The sequence below is a fragment of the Cydia splendana genome, chromosome 2 (genome assembly GCF_910591565.1).
Source record: "Cydia splendana chromosome 2, ilCydSple1.2, whole genome shotgun sequence".
NCBI lineage: Eukaryota > Metazoa > Arthropoda > Insecta > Lepidoptera > Tortricidae > Cydia > Cydia splendana.
The window spans coordinates 508,804-529,364 of record NC_085961.1 but is presented as its reverse complement, the minus strand read 5'-3'; the positions used below and the strand labels follow the sequence as shown (position 1 = coordinate 529,364).

General features: G+C 38.1%; 1 protein-coding gene and 1 non-coding gene across 2 annotated transcripts in view; both read right to left on the bottom strand.

Moving 5' to 3' along the window:
• The window catches only part of LOC134801794 (electron transfer flavoprotein beta subunit lysine methyltransferase-like), a 46,819-nt gene that overhangs the window by 3,619 nt on the left and 22,639 nt on the right, over nucleotides 1–20,561 (bottom strand). The window contains exon 2 of the mRNA XM_063774396.1: nucleotides 10,556–10,743. Coding sequence (XP_063630466.1) covers nucleotides 10,556–10,743 — 188 coding nt within the window. The remainder of the gene's footprint in view (nucleotides 1–10,555; nucleotides 10,744–20,561) is intronic.
• On the bottom strand, nucleotides 120–238 carry LOC134806188 (5S ribosomal RNA). Its single transcript, XR_010146483.1, has one exon. It is a non-coding gene; the product is annotated as a 5S ribosomal RNA (ribosomal RNA).

Here is a 20,561-nt window from a genome sequence, read left to right as displayed (position 1 = left end):
TCGGTTTCATTTTAAGTCTATTGAATTTCATGAAATCCATCGTGCCAACGACATAAAATATATAATGTTACTTTTCTAAAATTGAAAAATAAAGTCGAAGCAGAAATTGAAAAGCAAAAAGCCAACGACACGAGGTGTTCCCAGGCGGTCACCCATCCAAGTACTGACCTCGCCCGACGTTGCTTAACTTCGGTGATCGGACGAGAACCGGTGTATTCAACGTGGTATGGACGTTGGCGATAGAGATAGTAAAAATTCTATTCACAATACAAATAGTACTGTAAATGTCAGTAAATTTTTTGCATGGAAGACAGTATTCAGCAAATACATAATAAGATTAATAAGTACATACATGCAGAAGGATATGTACAGTAATTTTCATATACAACGTCTACCTATTTTATAAGAACATTCACGGCGAATTTCCCCGTATCGAAACCTATCAGAACTAGGTCGAGTTTAAAATTTTACTGGTGCCTGTGAATTTCCCTGAATTTTGATAACTAACCCTAGGTTGAAACGAAAGCCTACTTCAGCAGACACCCGGCCGCCCACCGACCTATATTCAGATTTTCTCTGAACTGAAGCTTTCTCAGAACACACTGGCAATGTTAGGTTTGCCTGAGTGCAAATTCCGTGAAACCTAATTAGAGAATGCACTTGGAAATTTGCATGTATACCTAACCTACTGTACTATGGAAAACGTTTTTAATTTGTACAAGAGTTTGCGAGGGAATATAACGTACGAGCACAAGTAGGTGGATGATTATGAAAATTACATGATTTATGGAGACTAATTATTAACCTAATTAGGGAAGAAAATTTATCCAATGCCCCGAGTCAAAACGTAATATAATATAATAAACCTTCCCAAAAATTTCCGGCTCATCTTTGACTGATTTGAAAACAGCGATTTCTTATCAAATAAGTATCTTATCTAATTTAAATAAATAAATGATCGGAAAAGGGCAACCCTTTTTTCCAGTTTTTGAAGTACACCTAGGGCCACTCGCACTATTCCACTAACCCGGGAATAACCGGTTAACCCAATGTCAAATTGTACTGGTAACAGAGGTAACTCCAGGTTTAACCGGTTAACCCCGGGTTAACGGGATGCAGCAAGTGGCGCTTAGGAACGTACCTAGCTTAATTATAATCGTGAATGTCATCGATCATAATCTACTAATTTGTCTACCCCTTGACATTGGATACCCACCTTAGTCAGCCGATGACACAATTCTCCGAAGGTCGCGGCCTCGACGCACGCGACCTTGAACTTCCTTGGTGAAGGCTCATGAAGGTCACACGAGAGGCGCGGTTCGAAATAATAGGGAAAGATTGTCTTTTACTCTCTGATCTTACATATCCTAGGATGACTGATAGTAATTGGCCACTCCACAGTACTTAAAGCAGAAAGAAACGGGGCAATTGAAGTCTTATTCCTAAGAGTAGCCAATTACTATTGGGGCAATATATAAACCTACCTACCACCTACGCTAAACGAGAGCTGGTCGCATTCTCGCCGTTAGTGGAAAAGAAGCTTTAAGCACTTCATTTGTGCAATTACAGATTGGTTACCAAGGCAACCGTGAGGTACTTGGCGTCGTTACTCAGCTGTGAGTCGGAGGTGACATAATCCCAAGGTCGCCCTTGCGCTCGGTCAGCGGTCTTTGCGACCTTCAACTTTACACCGCGAGCCGCAATTTCAGGGTGATGCTTGATGTCGCCGTGGGGTTATGATATGTGGTGATAGTTAATGCAACTCATATGTGAACTTGATGAACTTTCGAGATGTGGTGCTGGCGGAGAATGCTCCGGATCTCAGCATGGACTGAACGCCGTACAAATGCATCCATTCGAACTTAAACTTAGAACAAGGTTCTCCACTGTTTGCTCCCAACGTGTACTTGGTTTCTTCGGCCATCTGAGCAGAACAGGGCCGGTTAGCCTGGAAAAGCTCATTATTACTGACCGCATGGCAAGAAAGCGTATAGGACGTATAGCCACGCGTTGGGCGGACAGAATAACGTCAGAGACAAGAGCCACATTGCAGGCTAGCATGCACTGGGCCCAAGACAGAGCGGCTTGGAGATCACTGGTGAAAAGTGTCCACATTCGTCACGTCCCTCAGCCATGAGGATACGACAAGGAAGAAGTTAATGCAACTTGTTTGGATATTTGTGTAACTGAAACGACACAAAAGGGTCACTTATCTTAATATGTACTAGAATGGAACAACATGGACTGTTGTGGAGTCAGGTTTGACATGGTTCCTGCGAGCCGCGCCCCCGGCGGGCCTTGCTCGAGGCTCGAGGCCGAGGCCTTGAACTTGTAGAGTGGGAAGTGCAGTAGAGTAACAACTGCCGAGCAAATCTTCCTTTCACCTTCATTATAGTATTGGAGCTTGGAGCTAGTGTGCAGATAGTTATGGACACTTCTCCCGTGTACTCGTAGCTACAGCTGTATAGGGTGGGAAACGCAGTAGAGTTATCGCGTCACAATCAGCTATCAGCTGAGCGAATTTTGTAGTAATGTTTTTCAGCCCGTATGCTAAAACTTCTTAAAGACTTCTTAGGGGGTAAGCCTCTGTAAGGGTACCATTGGTACCAGGGTAGCTCGCAATAATGTATACTAACAAAGAAAAAAATATACATGTACATACAGCGCAAGGCAAGGGGTCAAGACTCGAGATTAGTCGAGATACATACTCGAGATCGAGAAAAGTTTGATTCATGCTAAGAGTTGCGTTACACCTCAAATAACTCAAAAGCCTAATATTGAAATTTTACAAGTTTTGTATCAATTTGTGAGACTTGTGCTACTGTTCGCTAATAGTTGTGTTTGGCCTCGTGCTAACAGCTTATCTGATTTAGATGAATTCGTAATTCGGCCCCGTATTTATATTGGTATTATAGTAGGTATGGTAAGTAGGTGCCTACCAAGCAAACGTAAAGAACTTAAATTCGTTAAAACGATAACATTTAGAAAAATTTAAACCTCTCGGGGCTCAGAGAATCCCCTGTAGAATATCATCAGTCATTACCATTAGTCTAACTGGTAATGGTATGTTTATACTTAGTGGTTGAAATTAGGGCCTAATAATTAGGCCATCCAGGGTAATATTCCATGGACTAATAGGTTTCTGCGCAACCCTTGACAATTTTTGCGCTTTTGAATTAGGAATGTTCTTCTATTTTATTTCTGAACTTATTGCACAATATCATGCAAATCAATACATATAGGTATAGCTAGATAAATAACGTTATACGTACCTACTCGTAATAAAAAAAAAACAGAAAAAATCAGAAATCTTGTTCAACAAAATGCTAAACAGGTTTAAAAAACTTTTTCAAAACTCAAAAGTGGAAAATAAAGATACAGTGATACATTACGCATTACGCCACGCCTGATGCTAAGTATTACTGCAGCTGACGGACTCTTGCAATAGCGGTGTCGCCTCTGTCAATAAAACTGAACTAAGTAGTACCTATCCAACAAATCAAACCGACTTTGTTTTTTGATCTAAAACGTTTAAAGAAATCGACCTTTTGTGTCCTCTAACAATAAGAAAATATCTCCAAATTCATCTTTTCCAAGAATTTCTATCCCTAGTATGACTCACTCTATTAGTTTATTCCCGAATTTCAGGATGACTCACACTAACTGTCCCTTTCTACACTCTTTCACTTGCATTCACCAACACATACACAGCCTCCACACATACACCTCCCTTTCTTACTCATGGTGAAATCACATTTCTCTCTCCGTCGCACAATGTCCTGAATATTTAGCACTGTCCTTTTCTTTAATAGGTGAAAGTTGTAGGTCGTCCTTGTCTGGCAAAGTCCTTCAATGACTCATAGGAAGGAATTAAGCTGAACAGTCGATGTCAAAATATATGAACGATTCAGAACCTTACTTCGTAGTAATAAGGTGGAATATAAATAGAACGTTTAGCATTACGTATCTTATCATTGAAAAGGTTAAAGTTATCTAATCGAGATGATGCGCAAAACAAATATTTGATTTGGAATATAAAGGTTGATAGGTACCTACTTAACAGATTATTCATTGATTTTTATTTTTCATGCAGTAAAGGACAATATTAACAGAAAAAATATACCTAACTAGTAGTTAGGGAGGCGAGGTAGCTAAATGGCGTAATTCAACGGCGCCGTCGAGACCTATCAAAATCGAAAGATAAAATAATTTCGAAAAGAAAAGCTCGTATGGCAAAAACCATTTTAGCGGTGGGTTTGGCGTGTACGGTTTTTCAAAAATGTTAAAAAAAACAGTTACTTGGGCATTCTCGAGCGCGTCAGATATTCATACTACGTATGCCCCGAGTGCCTCTGATAACAACGGTATACTAATCTGCCGGTTTGCGTGGTGGGGGCAGGCATATAAAGTAGTCAAAAATGCAAAAAAAAAAAAAATTTACTCGAGCGCGTCAGATTTTCGGAAGGGGTGTTAAGTAGGCCCCAAGGAAGCTTCCTTTAAAAAAACTGACGATTTCGGCGTGACGATAAGTTACGATGAATTTTTGAAAATGCAAAAAAAAAAAGTTTTTTTGAAATACTCGAGCGCGTCAGATTTTCATAGGGGAGGTTTATCTCGGTATCCTGAAAGCATATTTTTTTAATCTGACAAAAATGTTGGTGGGTTCTCTTAATCTGACCGAAAAAGGTTTTTTGGTTTCTTTTTTTTCCTTTCTTTCTCCTTGATAAAACGGGGAATTTAAGAATGACAATAAAATTACCTTTTTTGTTTATTTAAACTTTTTTTTTGTAAAATGTATCGTTCGCGACTTATATGCCGCAACGCGTTCTTAGGAAGGCGAAATGGCTCCTCCACACTTCCGGTCATGCGGAAACCGGCAGATTTTGTATTTTTAGTAAGTTTTAGATTATATTCTTCAAAATAAAAAATAAAAAAATCGCGCTCGAGAATGCCGGATTAACGTTTTTTTTTTACAAGTTCGCGACCCTATAACTCGGCGGCGTCAAGGACTTATCGTCAGATTAGTTAAATTTAGTCTTTAAACACTAAAATCAACCCCCAATATCTTAATCTGAGGCGCTCGAGTATTTCAGACTATCCATTTTTTTTTACTAATCTGATCGTCTATCCTAGGCGCGCGTCACTACATATAGAGCTAAATACTTTACAAGGTTGTTCTATTAGGTCTAAGGTATCTCTCATATCTTAAACTGCCACGCTCGAGTATTGCCGAAAATTCCCCTATTCGCCTCCCTAACTATAGTTAACTACATATAAGTAAGTTTCCTTTCCTGTCAGAGATGTTTAGGACTATTTTAGGTTTTAGTCTGATATTTTTTATGGTATCTCTAATTGCCTGTTTTTATAATACCTACCTACCTACCTTACCTACCTACCTACCTTTTGTATTTACTTACCAGTTTTCCTTAAATCTTGTTCAAATCGTTTAACAAAAGTAAGAGAAGCAAAAGCTTTTCAAAAGCTATCGAAACCCTTAAAACAAGAGAATAAACCCAATCATGAACTAAAAGCTCGAAGTAAAAGACCTAATTTAATTACTTATAAGATCATTGATCACAGAAACTGATTAGATTAAAGTCCAATTGTTGTTACCTATCTCTAATCATTGGCAATTATCGAAAAAAAAAACAATACAAACATATTGGATTGTAAATCGTTTGTTTTGTTCCATTCGAAGAAATCCTCGTTAAGGTATTGGTTCCATAATTCCGTTATCAATAATTCACAGATAAGGCGATTTGTAAAACCCCAGGCGGGTGACTCACAAGACAACTCTATTACAATGTTAACCTTATACAACACTAATAAAGTTCAATTTTCTTTAAATCGATAACTGGATCATGTTGTATCGAGAGGTCACGGATAGGTAGTTGAATTTGAACTTTATGTTTGATAAAATTAGGTTTGGATTAGTTTGTATGGTTTGCGGTCTCGTGAGATGTGAATTTTTCTAAGAATTTTCATTCATGGATAAAGTGATTATGGGCAGTCGTCATGTTCTTGTCCATTCAGTAAGAACTGTCAATGACACGTGACCATGTGTAATCGGATCTAATTATAAACACTAAGCCATAGAATATTAGATGACAAAGAACAACTGTCAATCTTCAAAAGTGTGACCAAAAATGAAATGCAAGTGTGTGCGTAAATTGTCTATGTGAGATCAAAAATAGTGATGTCATGTTACAACATATTAATAATCTGTCGATGTTTGATTGCTTTATCGACTACTTTTTCAAATGTGTTATTTTAAACATTAAAATTCTACGACATTATGACGTATAAATAACACTTGCACTGCGTTTGCCATCAAAATCGTTGCAGACTTATCTTAATGTAACTCTCACCGTGTTGCAAAGTGAAGTTATCATGACACGCTAAACATGAACACCTTCAAAAAGCTATAACAATCGTTATTATTTGAAGTCGGTTATAAAAGCTAATATCTAAATGATGTCTTGTGAAGAAATAATTACATGGCTATTAATATACCAACAAGTTATCGATACTGTCATATGAACATTTTGTCAAGCCCTAGCGTAAACTAACAGTTTGTTTTTACACAAAATATCCTAAATTATTGACTAATATGATAAAATATTAGCACGGAACGAAAGAAAAACTTATAATGAAGTGTATAAACCGGCTTCTTACACTTTTTACGCTGTTAAACAAAATATCGTTATGACAATTTCGCTCGGAATATCGTAAATCCTCTGAAATGAGTAATTGCTTGGATTATTTGGCCCTGTGACACTGCAATCCGGCACACTACAAGACACCATCTTCACTGAATTACTTTATTTAATACTTTTCGTCCTAATCCGTGTATATTTTTCAATTTGAAAATTACCGTGATACACTCTTGGCCGTCCGCGGCCGTCGTCAAACTCAAAAGTGGTTACGTTTTCTCATTGGTAGTCTGACTCTTTCGCACTCATGGGATGTTCATATACGTGATGGCTTCCCTTTCGCACACTTCAGCTGTCTGTCAAGCGCGAGCGGATGGTAGGTCTATGCACTAAGCACACGTTGGCACAAATGTTACGAAATCTAATCTAATCTAATCTGTGAAAATAATGAGATAGTCATTTGTACTTGTACTAATTGGTGTGTTTAACAATTGATTAGGATTATTTGCATTTGGTAGGGTAGAAAATAAGATGTTTCTAATCAATACTTTTGAGAACAGAAGAAGAAATAATGAAAGCCAACTGATACTACATCAGGCTCCAATTTCACCACGGTGACAGGTGCGACAATTGTAAAACATTACTGTTGCTGACGTCACAGGCATCCATGGGCTTTACAGGCAGCCACGGTTACCGCTTACCATCGGGCGGGCCGTATTCCTGTTTGCCACCATCATTGATTTATTAAAAAAAACTTTATTATATCGGAAAAAAACAGATATTTCTCTTGCTAAGTTTATGACAATTGTCACAAGAAACACTACAATTGTCACGAAATTCCGACATATAACTCATTACCTGTCAAGAATTACCTACAATTCTTCTAAATCTTGACAATCGTCAGAAACTTCGCGAAAGAAATATCTGTTTTTTCCGATATAATAAAGTTTTTAAAAAAAGTAAGTACAATGATGGTGGCAAACAGGAATACGGCCCGCCCGATGGTAAGTGGTAACCGTAGCCCATGGATGCCTGTGACGTCAGCAACAGTGATTTTACAATTGTCGCACCTGTCACCGTGGTGAAATTGGGGCCTGGTAATTTAAAGAACATGTAACCCACCAAAAACATTTTCATGTGAAATGTTGCCAAGATGAAACCATAGGGCTTCGTCTGTCTGTGTGTAAATATGTCAACCAAACTGTCAAAAAGTTATCAAATCTCTTGTAGAGCCAAGCTTCTAACTCTACAAGTCTTAACTTCACAAACTCTAAACCTTAGTCAAAATATGTGGCTTGGCCGTTACTGTTTATTAAATATAACGCACAGTAATGATTTCGTTATAGGTAATGACGAAATTACCTAACACTTACGCCGCCGCTAAGACGTTCCTGTACCGACTTGTTCGACATCCGCATCCGCATTAAGCTCCGCATCGATTTTATGCGGATGCCGATATTCACAACATCCCTGGTGTAGCGGTAGTTCTAAGTACTTGATGAATTTCTGGTAGCAAGAAGCATCCCAGTAGCTTTTCGTCGCTCTTCTCTCCCAATTGAAAACAAAACCCAACCATCCAACAATACGTGCTTTATTAACATTTTCGGGGAAGTTTAAATTAAAGGTACTTTACCTATTTACATGGTTTAAGTTGTTTATGGCAAGGAATCAAGGATTAACATCAGTTAATAAGATCAAAGTTTCCTTATCCCTAATCAGATTCAAAATAAAAATTCTAACGTAACGTAAGTATGTTTACAAGCTTACCTAAGGCCAGACGTCACAAGGTACGCAAGTGGAATCCAAAGAGTGCGTTACGTTACGGAGGTATTAAGACGGAGGATATTGAGGAAACCGGTCGGAAAAACCCGGCAAGTTATGCTAAAACGACGGCAACTTTATATTCAGTAGGTAATTGTGTGCTTAATGTATAGTTCTCTAAGAACAAATTAAATAAGGTACTTTCTATAAAATATTTTTATTTGGGGTTTTTCCAGTAGACAAACTACTATTTAAACTATAAATCGAAATAATTGTCATATACGAAGGGAAAAATGACCAAAGCCTCCAGTGTCCAGAGCTGGACACTGGCGAAACAGCGTCCCCGTTTACCGGACACAGGTGCCTGACACTGGAGGTTCCAGCTCTGGACACTGGAGGTTTGGTAATTTTCCCCCTTCATATATGACATTTATTTCGGACGACTATGAGTAAATAACTAGTCCAAAAACTAGAGAATTAGAGTAAAAATTCCAGTTATTAGCTGTAACTAATAAAATGAATACCAATACATCGCGTGAAGCTGAGCTGAGGCTACAGCTTCCAGATGCAGGTAAGATATATATTACTGAAGGGGTTTTGTAAAATTCAAGGTAGGTCTCTCGATCCAAAATGACCGACTTGATGACGACGGTGACACAGTTGTTGTGTGCGTCGACTCCAGACATAGTATGTGTGCATAACTGATCGTGATCAATATTTTCGACTCGACTATAGGTACCGCTAATTTGCATGTAAACGGGGAAGTACTCGCAATGGTAATTCATTTTTCCACATGAATATTAATGATTTTGAGTTGTTGCTAGCCGTGCTGGTTTAGGCCTTTATCTTTCAACGTTAATATGGGAATGGGGGTGATCGTTGTTTAAATTGTATGAACGATACTATAAGACCTTATGTTTTCTGCAAGACCTCAACGTCGAACTCACCTCTCCCCTATCTGCCGAGGGAAAACTTAGGGCTTCTTTGAGCATTTGGTTGTGTTGTGGGAGCCTGACAATGATAGCCTTGAACATGCATTGCTCGTCGGTCCAGTGAAGGGCCATCAAAAGAAAGTTAAGTATGTCCTACATAAAAAACGATATACAATTCAAATAATATTTAACAGCAGTTAGCAATTAACCTACGTCATATGATAATTTCGTATTTCCCAATATCAGTGCTATCCTATTGTCTTGCTACGATTCTGTCTGAGTTTTTTCAGAAAGGTCAACATTTTTTTTGCAATGACAAGCAACAATGAATTTGGGTTTTACCGCTGGTTTAAGCAGGTATGTGATTAGTAAAATTACCGATCAGTCGACCTGGCTCACTTCAATTGTTTTTTAACTTTCGGGGTAATGTCAACCGGAGTTGGGTTTTCACATTCGCTAACAGATGTTTGGGTTATCTTGTCAGTTAAAGGTTATATAGACGTCTTTTGTTTTCTCTTTTTGTTAGTCGTACCCATTTCTAATCTACATCATGAAAAGGGAATGTTATCTTTATGGCTTCGTTGTCGCCGGGCTACAGTTCGTCAACTTCGTCATATTGTGCTTATATAAAAGAATCTTGGTGGAATTATTTTATGCTGGAGTAGTGCTATTGAACTTTACAGAATAAAGAATTCATTGGTACTAAGGATAAATATCCGAAGCCAAAGCCAAATTAATAGTTTGAGAAGGTATATAATACCTAATCAAACCTAAGCCTTCTGACAACATCATCATATCCAACTAGACTGCCTAGCTAGACTCATTAAAACTAAGGATTATTATTCAGGTCACATCTATAATTTAATTTAAAGATTTGTCCTTGTTTGTTGTTGTTATCTGTACGTGCGTCCACGGACTCGTGGATATCGTTATCATTGCTAATATGTATTTTAAAAATAAGCCAACATACTGATATATGTTGTCAAAACAGATATATTATATTATCAATATTTGCTATCAGTAAATATTTCCATATTTATGTTATCCCATTTTAAAGTCCGAGCATGAGCTCCGTTTATTTTCATGCTGAGAAAGCGGGACAAATTCTCGAAGCTCATGCAGCCACTCCAACATAAAACCATATTTGGCTACATGTGTTAGACATAATGCCTGTCTAATCAAGGAGACAAACTGATGGGCCTGACATACCTGGCTGTAGCCTGTCCGCCGGGCCAGTAGAACCCCCAGAAGGGATCAGGGAAGGGCAGCTCGTCCGCTCTCGACGTCCATAGCAGGCATTCTGGTGTGATCAGACGCAGCACCAGTTCTGGCGTGAGGTGCGCACGCGACGATACCGTGTGTGTGAAGATTAGGGAGGCGACCTTACACCTGAGCATCTGAAACAACATACTCGTAGATTTTCAATGTTACAGAAGAGGTAGGTACCTATGTCATTAGGTAAATACATAATTGACGACCGGTCTGGCCTAAATAGTGGGTATCACTACCCTGCCTATGAAGGCGATGATCCCGGGTTCGAATCCCGGTAACTCCAAGGAGACTCTAATTCTCTGAGCTTTAAAGTGTTAAATTATATAGCATCCCGTCATGGAATGATTTTGCGTCGTTATCAGATGCTGTTGACTCCACTGACGTAAGATCAAGACACACCCACTTTAATTGTTGACTTTGACGCGGCTGGTCTAGAATTAGCAACACACACAAACGGATCCTATTTAAGACCACATTATGTAGGTACCTTGCCTATGTCTGGGTTTTTACGCAGTATGAAATATTCCATCAGGCTTTCATATTGGCGAGGCAGGACAGGACCCTTTTTTGAAAGCTCTTTCTAGATAGGTAATGTTCATGGGATGTCACTTTCGAGATAGCTTTGTTACAGTACGTCAATGTAAAACAAATTTAAAGTCGAATTCGAGTATGTTACTTTCGAGCTGGACCCACAAAATGACAAAACTGACCTTACAAAAATTCCCTACTTAGTCCTTCATACAATTTTTTTCTTAGTATTTCAATACTTTTTCCTAGTCTTCGTGTCTTTTTAAATACCTACACCATAATCAAGTGACAATAGTAAAGCGAGCTTCAATATTGCAAAGCCATGAATATGAATTCCATTAATATCAATGTGTTCAAGGAATTCATTCATAAAGTAGCCATGGACTTTTGCAGCTGGGTTTTTTTTTTGAGAGCAAGAAAAATAAATGATGAAGAATGTGTCAAGAATATATAAGAAGTTTAGCGCTAATAGAAAGATAATATCAACATAATGCAATAAGTTCGTTATTGCTTCTACCTACTCGTTCTTGTATTGCAAATATTGCAATGAATTGAATAAAGTTGTATCATCTGCGCCTACGCAGGTGCACGCCCACGTTTACTTTATAAATTCTATAATTGTTGTCCGTGTGACGTGGACGGTGTAATATTAGCCCGGCTATGGCGGCTATAATAACTTGTGATGATGAGACGAAAAATCGTAGGACAGGTTTAAGCGTGCTATTTTTTTCGGCCATTGTCTAATCCTTTTGCTTATATTAAGCTTGGTCAGACGAAGGGTCTTTATGACTACGGTGTCCGCTTTAATGGGCCATGCCATAGGCTTGTTTGCTACTGTTGATAATTTATCTAAAAATATAGGTATGTACAGATTCGGAGAAAACACATTCTATTATTTTATTTGTCGAGATAGTCACCGACTAAAACTTGCTAATACGATAAGCTACCGCAAGTGTAAATTTAAAATGTTTAGTCAGATAGGTAAATACTATAGGCAATAAGTAGGTAACCTACTTTTCAGTTACTAAATGGAAACGCATTTCATTCAACAAACTACCAAGGAATTCCTCATCAAAAGGCGCATGGACATGTCTACTACACGCAGTGACTCAACCGCCAACTCAAACTCTAGCAACATCCACATCGCCGTCTCTTTCGCACTGCTCGTTAAAGAAGGAAACGGAAAAACCATAGGATATCATACGCTACGTCGCGTGCGACCTACAAGTTCATTGACATTGCCGTTTGTGAGTCAGGTGCTACTGATTAGCATTATGTAGTAGGAAAAACTTTAGCCCTTATCTGAATGGAAATAGGACTCAGAATTAAAGTTCATTTCTTTGTGTGTTGACTTTGATTGTGTTAATAATGATTATTCGCAATTTTATTCAAGTGTGTCTTACACGTCTAGAGGGTAACGTGCTAAAATGATTAAAGTGCTAATCAATATTTCTGTCTGTGTCTGTCATGTCATGTCATATATGTCTCTGATGCAGGTGCTACCAATTTCTAAGAACAATTTTGATTTCTAAAAAGCTGCGTCCATGGGGTTCCAGCGCGCACAAGTTGTGTGCAGAAATCGCGTCTGGTAACTGGATGTGAAAAAAAAAATGCAGAACAGGACAAAATCCAATACAGCATCGACGGCATAGTTTGCTATCGGCGTCGCCCCCTTTGGAGATAAAACCATTGCGCAGCTCTGTTGGATTTTACGTAGAAAATATTATCATGTACAGTTCAATTCGTAAACTTTGTAACGTTATCGGAAAATTGAAAGATTAATCCTCTGAATTGTATGGTAGGAATTTTTATGTTATTGCTCCTTTCTAAACATAATACATTACATAGTTTGTTTGTGTTTTTATCTAGCAACAAGAAAGTTTTGCCATATAGGAATGGCAACAGAAAAATAAAGATTCTTTGATATGATATATTATGTCGATAAGTATTTATGAATGTGCCAAGCATATGAAAGTACAAATAATATCTAATCTGTATAAACGATTGACTTCAATGACAAACGTTACGGACACGCTTCGACAAAAGTCGCTGATAAAACGTAATAGTTGTCGATATTATCAATTTTATTATACGTCAATTAATAGATTTAGAAACGATATGGATTAGATGTGATGTCAATGTGAAAAGAGACTTTTTTGTTTGAAAAAACTTCAGATTTGACACTGACATACCTATTCCATATCGTTTCTAGATCTATTATTTGACGTATCTTAAAGTTCGAATCGGAGGAGGTAAACAAGCAGACGAATCGCCAGATGGTAGACGCCACCCGCAGTACCAAAGCGCATTGCCGCGCGGTCTTATCGGCCCGGAATTACCGCGGGTGACAGTTCATTCCATAGTTTAGCTGTTGCGTGTATTTTATTAGGTACAGATCATTATTATAATATTGTGAGAGTCAGGATGGCGGGTGTACCTAGATAAAAATAAACGAAAAGCATACCATATTTTAGTACCTAATTTGTACTATTTGGTACCTCCTTTAAAAAAATTAGTACCTCACGGTATTAAAAGTTATCACCAAAAAACATTACACCCGCCATTGTGACAGTCAGAATGGCGGGTGTATTTTATTACGCAATGATCCCGCGATTATTGATAAATTCTATAAAAGACAAATTTTAGTACCTTTTTAGTACTTTCATATTCATTTATAAATTGAGCCACATTATTTGTGGTTTCCGAGTTTTACTCATTTTACACTTTACATTGCTATTACAATTTTACAGGCGCTTCGATTTTTCACCGTATCGATTTCGTTTTTAAGAAAAAACGCTACGCTACAACTATTGTTATTACGCCAGGATTTAGTACCTTTTACGTTTAATTTGTTACCTTTTCACGTTTAATCTGTTAAGTTCAATTAACTATGAAAATTACCTCTTACAAATGGCCAGGCGCGATGTCAAAGAATTCTTCCTATGAAAAAATTCCGCGTACCGTGTACCTATACCTACTCTTAAGTATATCGTGATTACTGATTAATCAAATAAAACCCGCAAATTATGTCTGTTTGTCGGTATATTAGTGTGATGAATACACTTCTTTGTGGGATCCCGTTGATTTTGCTAAGAAGACATACGATTGAAATACATACCTTAAATACAAGCAATTATTTCATTTAACTATTACATGATGTTTTTCTATCGTCTTGGTACAGTTTTTCTTCTGACAAGGTCGCTGTGTCTGAGTATGAATATGGCACGGAAAGCGACCCCACAGGGAATATTACGCAAAACTCTGCGTAGAGGGCGTCACTAGCACCAACACAGGGCCTACCGCGAAACACGAAAATCAAAAGTTCGGTTTCTGCCTCTCTATCACTCTTGCATATTCGATCGATATAGATAACGAAGTTTCGATTTTTGCGTTTCGCGGTTAAGCCACTTGTACACAAACCGCCTTGAGTATCAATGTCTAGCCTAGTTCGGACTACATAGTCGAGTGGCGAGTTGCGAGTATTACGTGTCTGAACACCAACAATTTAGTCGAGTAGATTAGTCAGTAAATTAGTCGAATGGATCCATTTTGTTCTATTTTTTCTGGCGAGTGAGCCTCCCCGTGGCCTCACTCCACCACTCTTACTAGTCTTCTCGACTAAATTTTTGGTGTTCAGACACGTTTAGTAACTAAAATACTCACTGTATGTATGTTGGTTTTTCGGGGATACTTAGGGGGGGGGGGGATTTAAGGTCAATGAGGGCATTTCCGTCATAGTTTAAGTTCACTTTGGCCGGTCATAACTATGATGATATTAACTTTTTAATAAACCTTATCACTGTAATAGATTAAGCATTTATTTAACCTATGAGATATAGACGACCAGTCTGGCCTAGTGGGTAGTGACCCTGCCTGCGAAGCCGATGGTCCTGGGGTCGAATCCCAGTAAGGGCATTTATTTGTGTGATGAACACTAATATTTGTTCCTGAGTCATGGGTGTTTTCTATGTATATAAGTATGTATTTATCTATATAAGTATGTATATCGTCGCCTAGCACCCATAGTACAAGCTTTGCTTAGTTTGGGGCTAGATTGATCTGTGTAAGATGTCCCCAATATTAATTATTTATATATTTTATTTATTTATATAAAGGTACTCATATTAAACTCCTAGTACTGCTGGTTATTTAAATATGATTTTTTTTAAAGACATGTCAGTTGACGGATTTTCCCTAGGGTTTGGGGCATTTCTGTCAACCAACGATTTTTCTTGTATCGTGACGTATTACAAACATGTAGGTACTTACGTCAAGTGAACAGAAATACCACTATACCCTTAATCGAAACTAAACCTTAGTGAACTCAATTTAAGGTTAAATTTAGATTTTATTCCCAAATATATTCTTGGGGCAAATCCGTCCTATTTTTAAATTAAACCTTTAAAAAAAGTTTAAAAATAAAATCTACTTTTTAATTTTAAATAATACAGCACAGATATCTTAGATTGATGTACGAAAGCTACCACGAATTTATATGAGGAATTTAACAATTCAGTAAAAATCTCGCATCACTGCATGAGTATGATATGAGTTATACTTACCTAAGTGAGTCAAATCAAAAAAGGTTGGCAATATATATATGAAATAGGGAAATTCCGGCACATGACGATTTTTCCCGTTTCGTAATTGACGGATTTGTCCGCTCGATAGTTTTGTAAACACAAATTTTAACCACCCATGGTTTCTCACCAAGAGATTATAATGTAAAATGAATAAAAAGACCGATAAACATGCATATCGAACAATAATAAACATACTAAGGGCTGATTTAGACTGCGCGCGAACTCGCATGCATTTTAGTTACATTGCGGACTGTTGGTTACGTCCAATTCAACCGACCGATCAAAAACCGCAGTGTAATGAAACTCGCATGCGAGTTCTCGCATCGTCTAAAATTCTAAATAAGCCATTATTAAGGCCTAACTTACATCGTCTCATCCCAACTTCACAAAACAGAGCAGCACACTTAGCTCGATATCAAGTTCGGAGCGCACTGATTAACAGTCCACCGGACGGCATCGGCCTGTCAGTTGTTCGGAAATGTCAAAATTGACTGTTAATCAGTGGGCCCCTTTATATCGTTATTTTTTTTCATTTACTGGCGACTGAGCGCTGTTTCTGACTACTGTTGTGATCTGTTTTTGACTACTGGTATTAAATATGCTCTCTGCTTTAGCGATCGAGTCAGCAAGTGTATACTGTTGTTAGAACAGTCGCAAATGTTGTTGGACGGATTTACTCCTCTGACGGATTTGGCCACATTGACCTTAATAGTTTTGTTTTTCACATTTTTCCTTCAAATATAAATTTATTTTTCAGTGTGAAAAAGAAATGTTTTGTAATGTTCAATTCGAGCGCTTTCAAATGATATCCTACTCGACCTAGTAACTATAGACTTGTAAATTTTGCCCCCTCTTTATATTGGGCATTTTCCATAATTATTAAAAATTCATAAACAAATAATCATTCCAAATTTTAAATCGATAGCTTCCGTAGTTCTCGATATATTTAGCGATGTGACATACGGACGGACAGACGGACAGAGTCGCACCATGAGGGTTCCTTTTGTACTTTTTTGGTACGGAACCCTAAAAAGGACATCAACGGGACGAGAAGTCATATACCGACAAACAGACATAATTTGCGGGTTTTATTTCATTAATCACCATATACTTAAAAGTAGGTATTAGGTACACAATTACAAGCACAATGAAGAGCAGAATTTTTTCATATGAAGAATTCTATGATATGGCGCCTGGCCATTTGTAAGACGTAATTTTCATAGTTAATTGAACTTAACAGATTAATCGTGAAAAGGTAACAAATTAAACGTAAAAGGTACTAAATCCTGGCGTAATAACAATAGTTGTAGCGTAGCGTTTTTTCTTAAAAACGAAATCGATACGGTGGAAAATTACAGCGCCTGCAAAATTGTAATAGCAATGTAAAGTGTAAAATGAGTAAAACTCGGAAACCACAAATAAAATGGCTCAATTTATAATTGAATATGAAAGTACTAAAAAGGTACTAAAATTTGGCTTTTATAGAATTTATCAATAATCGCGGGATCATTGCGTAATAAAATACACCCGCCATTCTGACTGTCAGAATGGCGGGTGTAATGTTTTTTGGTAATAACTTTTAATACCGTGAGGTACTAATTTTTTTAAAGGAGGTACCAAATAGTACAAATTAGGTACTAAAATATGGTATGCTTTTTGTTTATTTTTATTTAGGTACACCCGCGATCCTGACTCTCACATAAATAATATTCCCATCAGTAATGCCGGTTTTTGTCAAGGCAAGGGAGGATGAGATTAGGAATCTGTGATCCGCAGCGCAGCGAACCTAATAAGTAATAACGTGTAGTTACGATTTACGAGTCGTGACCTAATACCTAGAATTTGCATAAACATTACAATGGTAATGACTGTACGTATTTTTATGCTATCCTGATCTTGGAACCGAGATAGAAAACGACCTTATTGGAATTAGTTCGTTTTTCTCATGATGTTTTCCTTAACCGGAAACCTACCTAAGCATAAAATGATATTTCGTACAAGTTTCGAAAAGTTGGTTAGGAAGTCTCACTCTCACGACTCACGAATTACCGCCTTACCGTGACGATACCAAGTATACCAACGCCACTGTACTATAGAATTTCTTAAAATATGTGGCCGAGTGTATACTCTGTATAGATAACATTGATGCTGGGGTGTTTGATTTACACATCAGGTTAGGATAACGACGGCGTGGATGTCGGCGACTGGCACGGCGGCGGCGCGGGCGCAGATAACATAGGGAATACCGGGAGGCGGTTTGTGATAGGAAATGGTGGGAGTAAAGTCCATAAGGGCGTTTAAAATTTTGTCAAAATACAGCGGAATTTACTTAGTATACTATCACGATCATGACATAATCTCCCTACACCATTTCATACTGTCTTTTCGTATTTTTTTTCACGCCGACTCGATCTTAAAGTGGTATATTTCAGGAGAGTGATTCAATTAAATCTTAACGGGATTTTATGAGGGGCTTTGCATGGTCCGTTTGAAGATGACAATGAAGAAGAGGCTAGTGCTACGTCTTTAGTATTCCGTCACTGACTGCTCTCACAACTCCGCGTACAGGAACAAATGGAGTAACCAGAGCTGTGACCACGGGCCCCAGTTATGAATGGCCAATATCTAATAAAGACCAGCACTTTGTCAAAAGTGAAAAACTGATGAGACCGACTGATCAGGATCGGTGGTAATGAAGCGAAGGTAAAGGCATCATAACGGTTGTTGAGGCCGGCGCGAGCAGGTCAACTGTGTCAAGGCAGCGTTACGCGAATAGCAGACGCGATGGACGTCACGACCACGAGGTTGTCACAGGGTACAGTTTCGTTCCCAATCCCAACCATTTTCACGATAAAAAACATACCGTACTCAAATTAATACGCTTCTCTCCGCCTCGCTGGTTGAGAAGTTCTAGGTTGTAGTAGAGTGACTTACCTACAGTCAAAGGACTGAAATCGGGACGCAATTTTGACTTCCAACTTTAAAATAACAGCTGAGGAGTTATGACTTCGTTTGTATCTCACGAGTGAATGTAATTGTTGTGTAACTATGAAAATCAAAAGGATTTGGACCTCATTGATAATGATAAAGGGCACCAGTCCTTATTTTTCCTCTAGATAACAGCAGGATAATTACCTATTTGCATTCCTTATCGCATGGCACTCGCAGCCCATTTCACAACAATTGTTATCATTTAGCGCCGACCGGACAAGTGGCTACAAACACAGCAAGTGCAACTCACGGTGATTCACCACCTATCTAAATCCTCGGCAAATCAGCTGTCGCAATGTGTGTGGACGTTTCCTCATCCTTGTGTGGACTTTGAACACGTTTTTATAATTGTATTCACCTTCTATAATATTGGCAGTCGTAGACTTTAAACCTTTTTATTCCTTTCTACAAACAAGACAAAGTCCAAGACCAACAGCAAGTATTTTAGAAGAGTGGATAGGTATGAAGGAATATTTACTGACGCCAAACGCAGGAATTCGATGATTTATTCATTAATTTAGTTTTGTATTTTAAGTTTGATTACATTGGCATCAGGGAATTAAGGAAACGTCAGCATCAATGATAGTAGCGGAAGAAACGACGCGCCAAAAGTATCTTTCCATTAGAGATAAATCTGTACAATTCGTTTTGTGTTCAAAAAACCGAAGTAATCTATCGGGATGACAAATAAAGAAGCAAACGAAAAGTCACACGATATTATTTGAGTTGTAGTCAATAACAAATGTCAAGTGACAAAAAACCAAGTAGTTACCTAACCAAGAGCCAAGTGGATAAGCCCCTGTTCTTTGTGGGATTTTTGACAGAACGATAAACTTTGATTGTCGGCATGAGTCAGTGCAGTGTGGGTAATCTATCGGCGCCCGCGACCGATTCCTAGTAGCTGATTTGCTCTATCTCCGTATCCTGCCACTAAATTGCTTTTGTCGGTGATTACGACTAATATTTGGTGGAAATTCCGAATTGTTTTTATATTGTCTGTCTGTACAATTGTTAAGGTACCTACAAATTTTCTGACAAAACTTTGAAGGTGAATAGAAGGACAAACGGCTCGAATCGAATATTTTTACTAATACCTACCTAGTGATGAAAACCAGCGAATGAAAAAATAGTTTATTTTTATAATTAACATTTGCTGCAAAAAAGTTTCACGAATTCCCAAGAACGTGTGTAAGTTTTAATAAATAAGTTATTACTTAACGATAACAACCATCGACGTTGCGTTATATCAACTGCTTTCCAACGAAAAACTTTTCGATTGTGATATTTATTTCTAATAAATAATTTTTATTTATAAAAATCTTGTTAAAACTGTTATACGGTAAGTATAAGAACTAACGGTTTCCTAACCTAATTGTAACAGTAAGCGAAAACTTTGTTTGTGTCGATTTATGTCGAATTGGCCTCGGCATATGTAATGTACAGTCACCAGCAATAATATGTTACACAGCGAAGGCCGCAAAAATATGTGACGCGCTCTTATTGCGCTACAAATAAGATCGTGTCAGATATTTTTGCGGCCTTCGCTGTGTAACATATTATTGCTGGTGACTGTACAGTCGCCATCAGATATATCGGAGCGGCCAAGGTGCTCACAAATATCGGAACACGCCTCTATTGTCAGGGCGTTAGAGCGCGTGTTCAGATATTGTGAACACCTTGGCCGCTCCGATATATCTGATGGCGACTGTACATACCTATTACCTACGTATGTAAGAGTACGTATTGAATGAGGTTAAAAACGGGACTGTGTCTATAAGTACATAATCGTGTTCGGTCTACTTAGACTGTGTAATATGCTGAAGTATGTCAGGTAGCGGTAC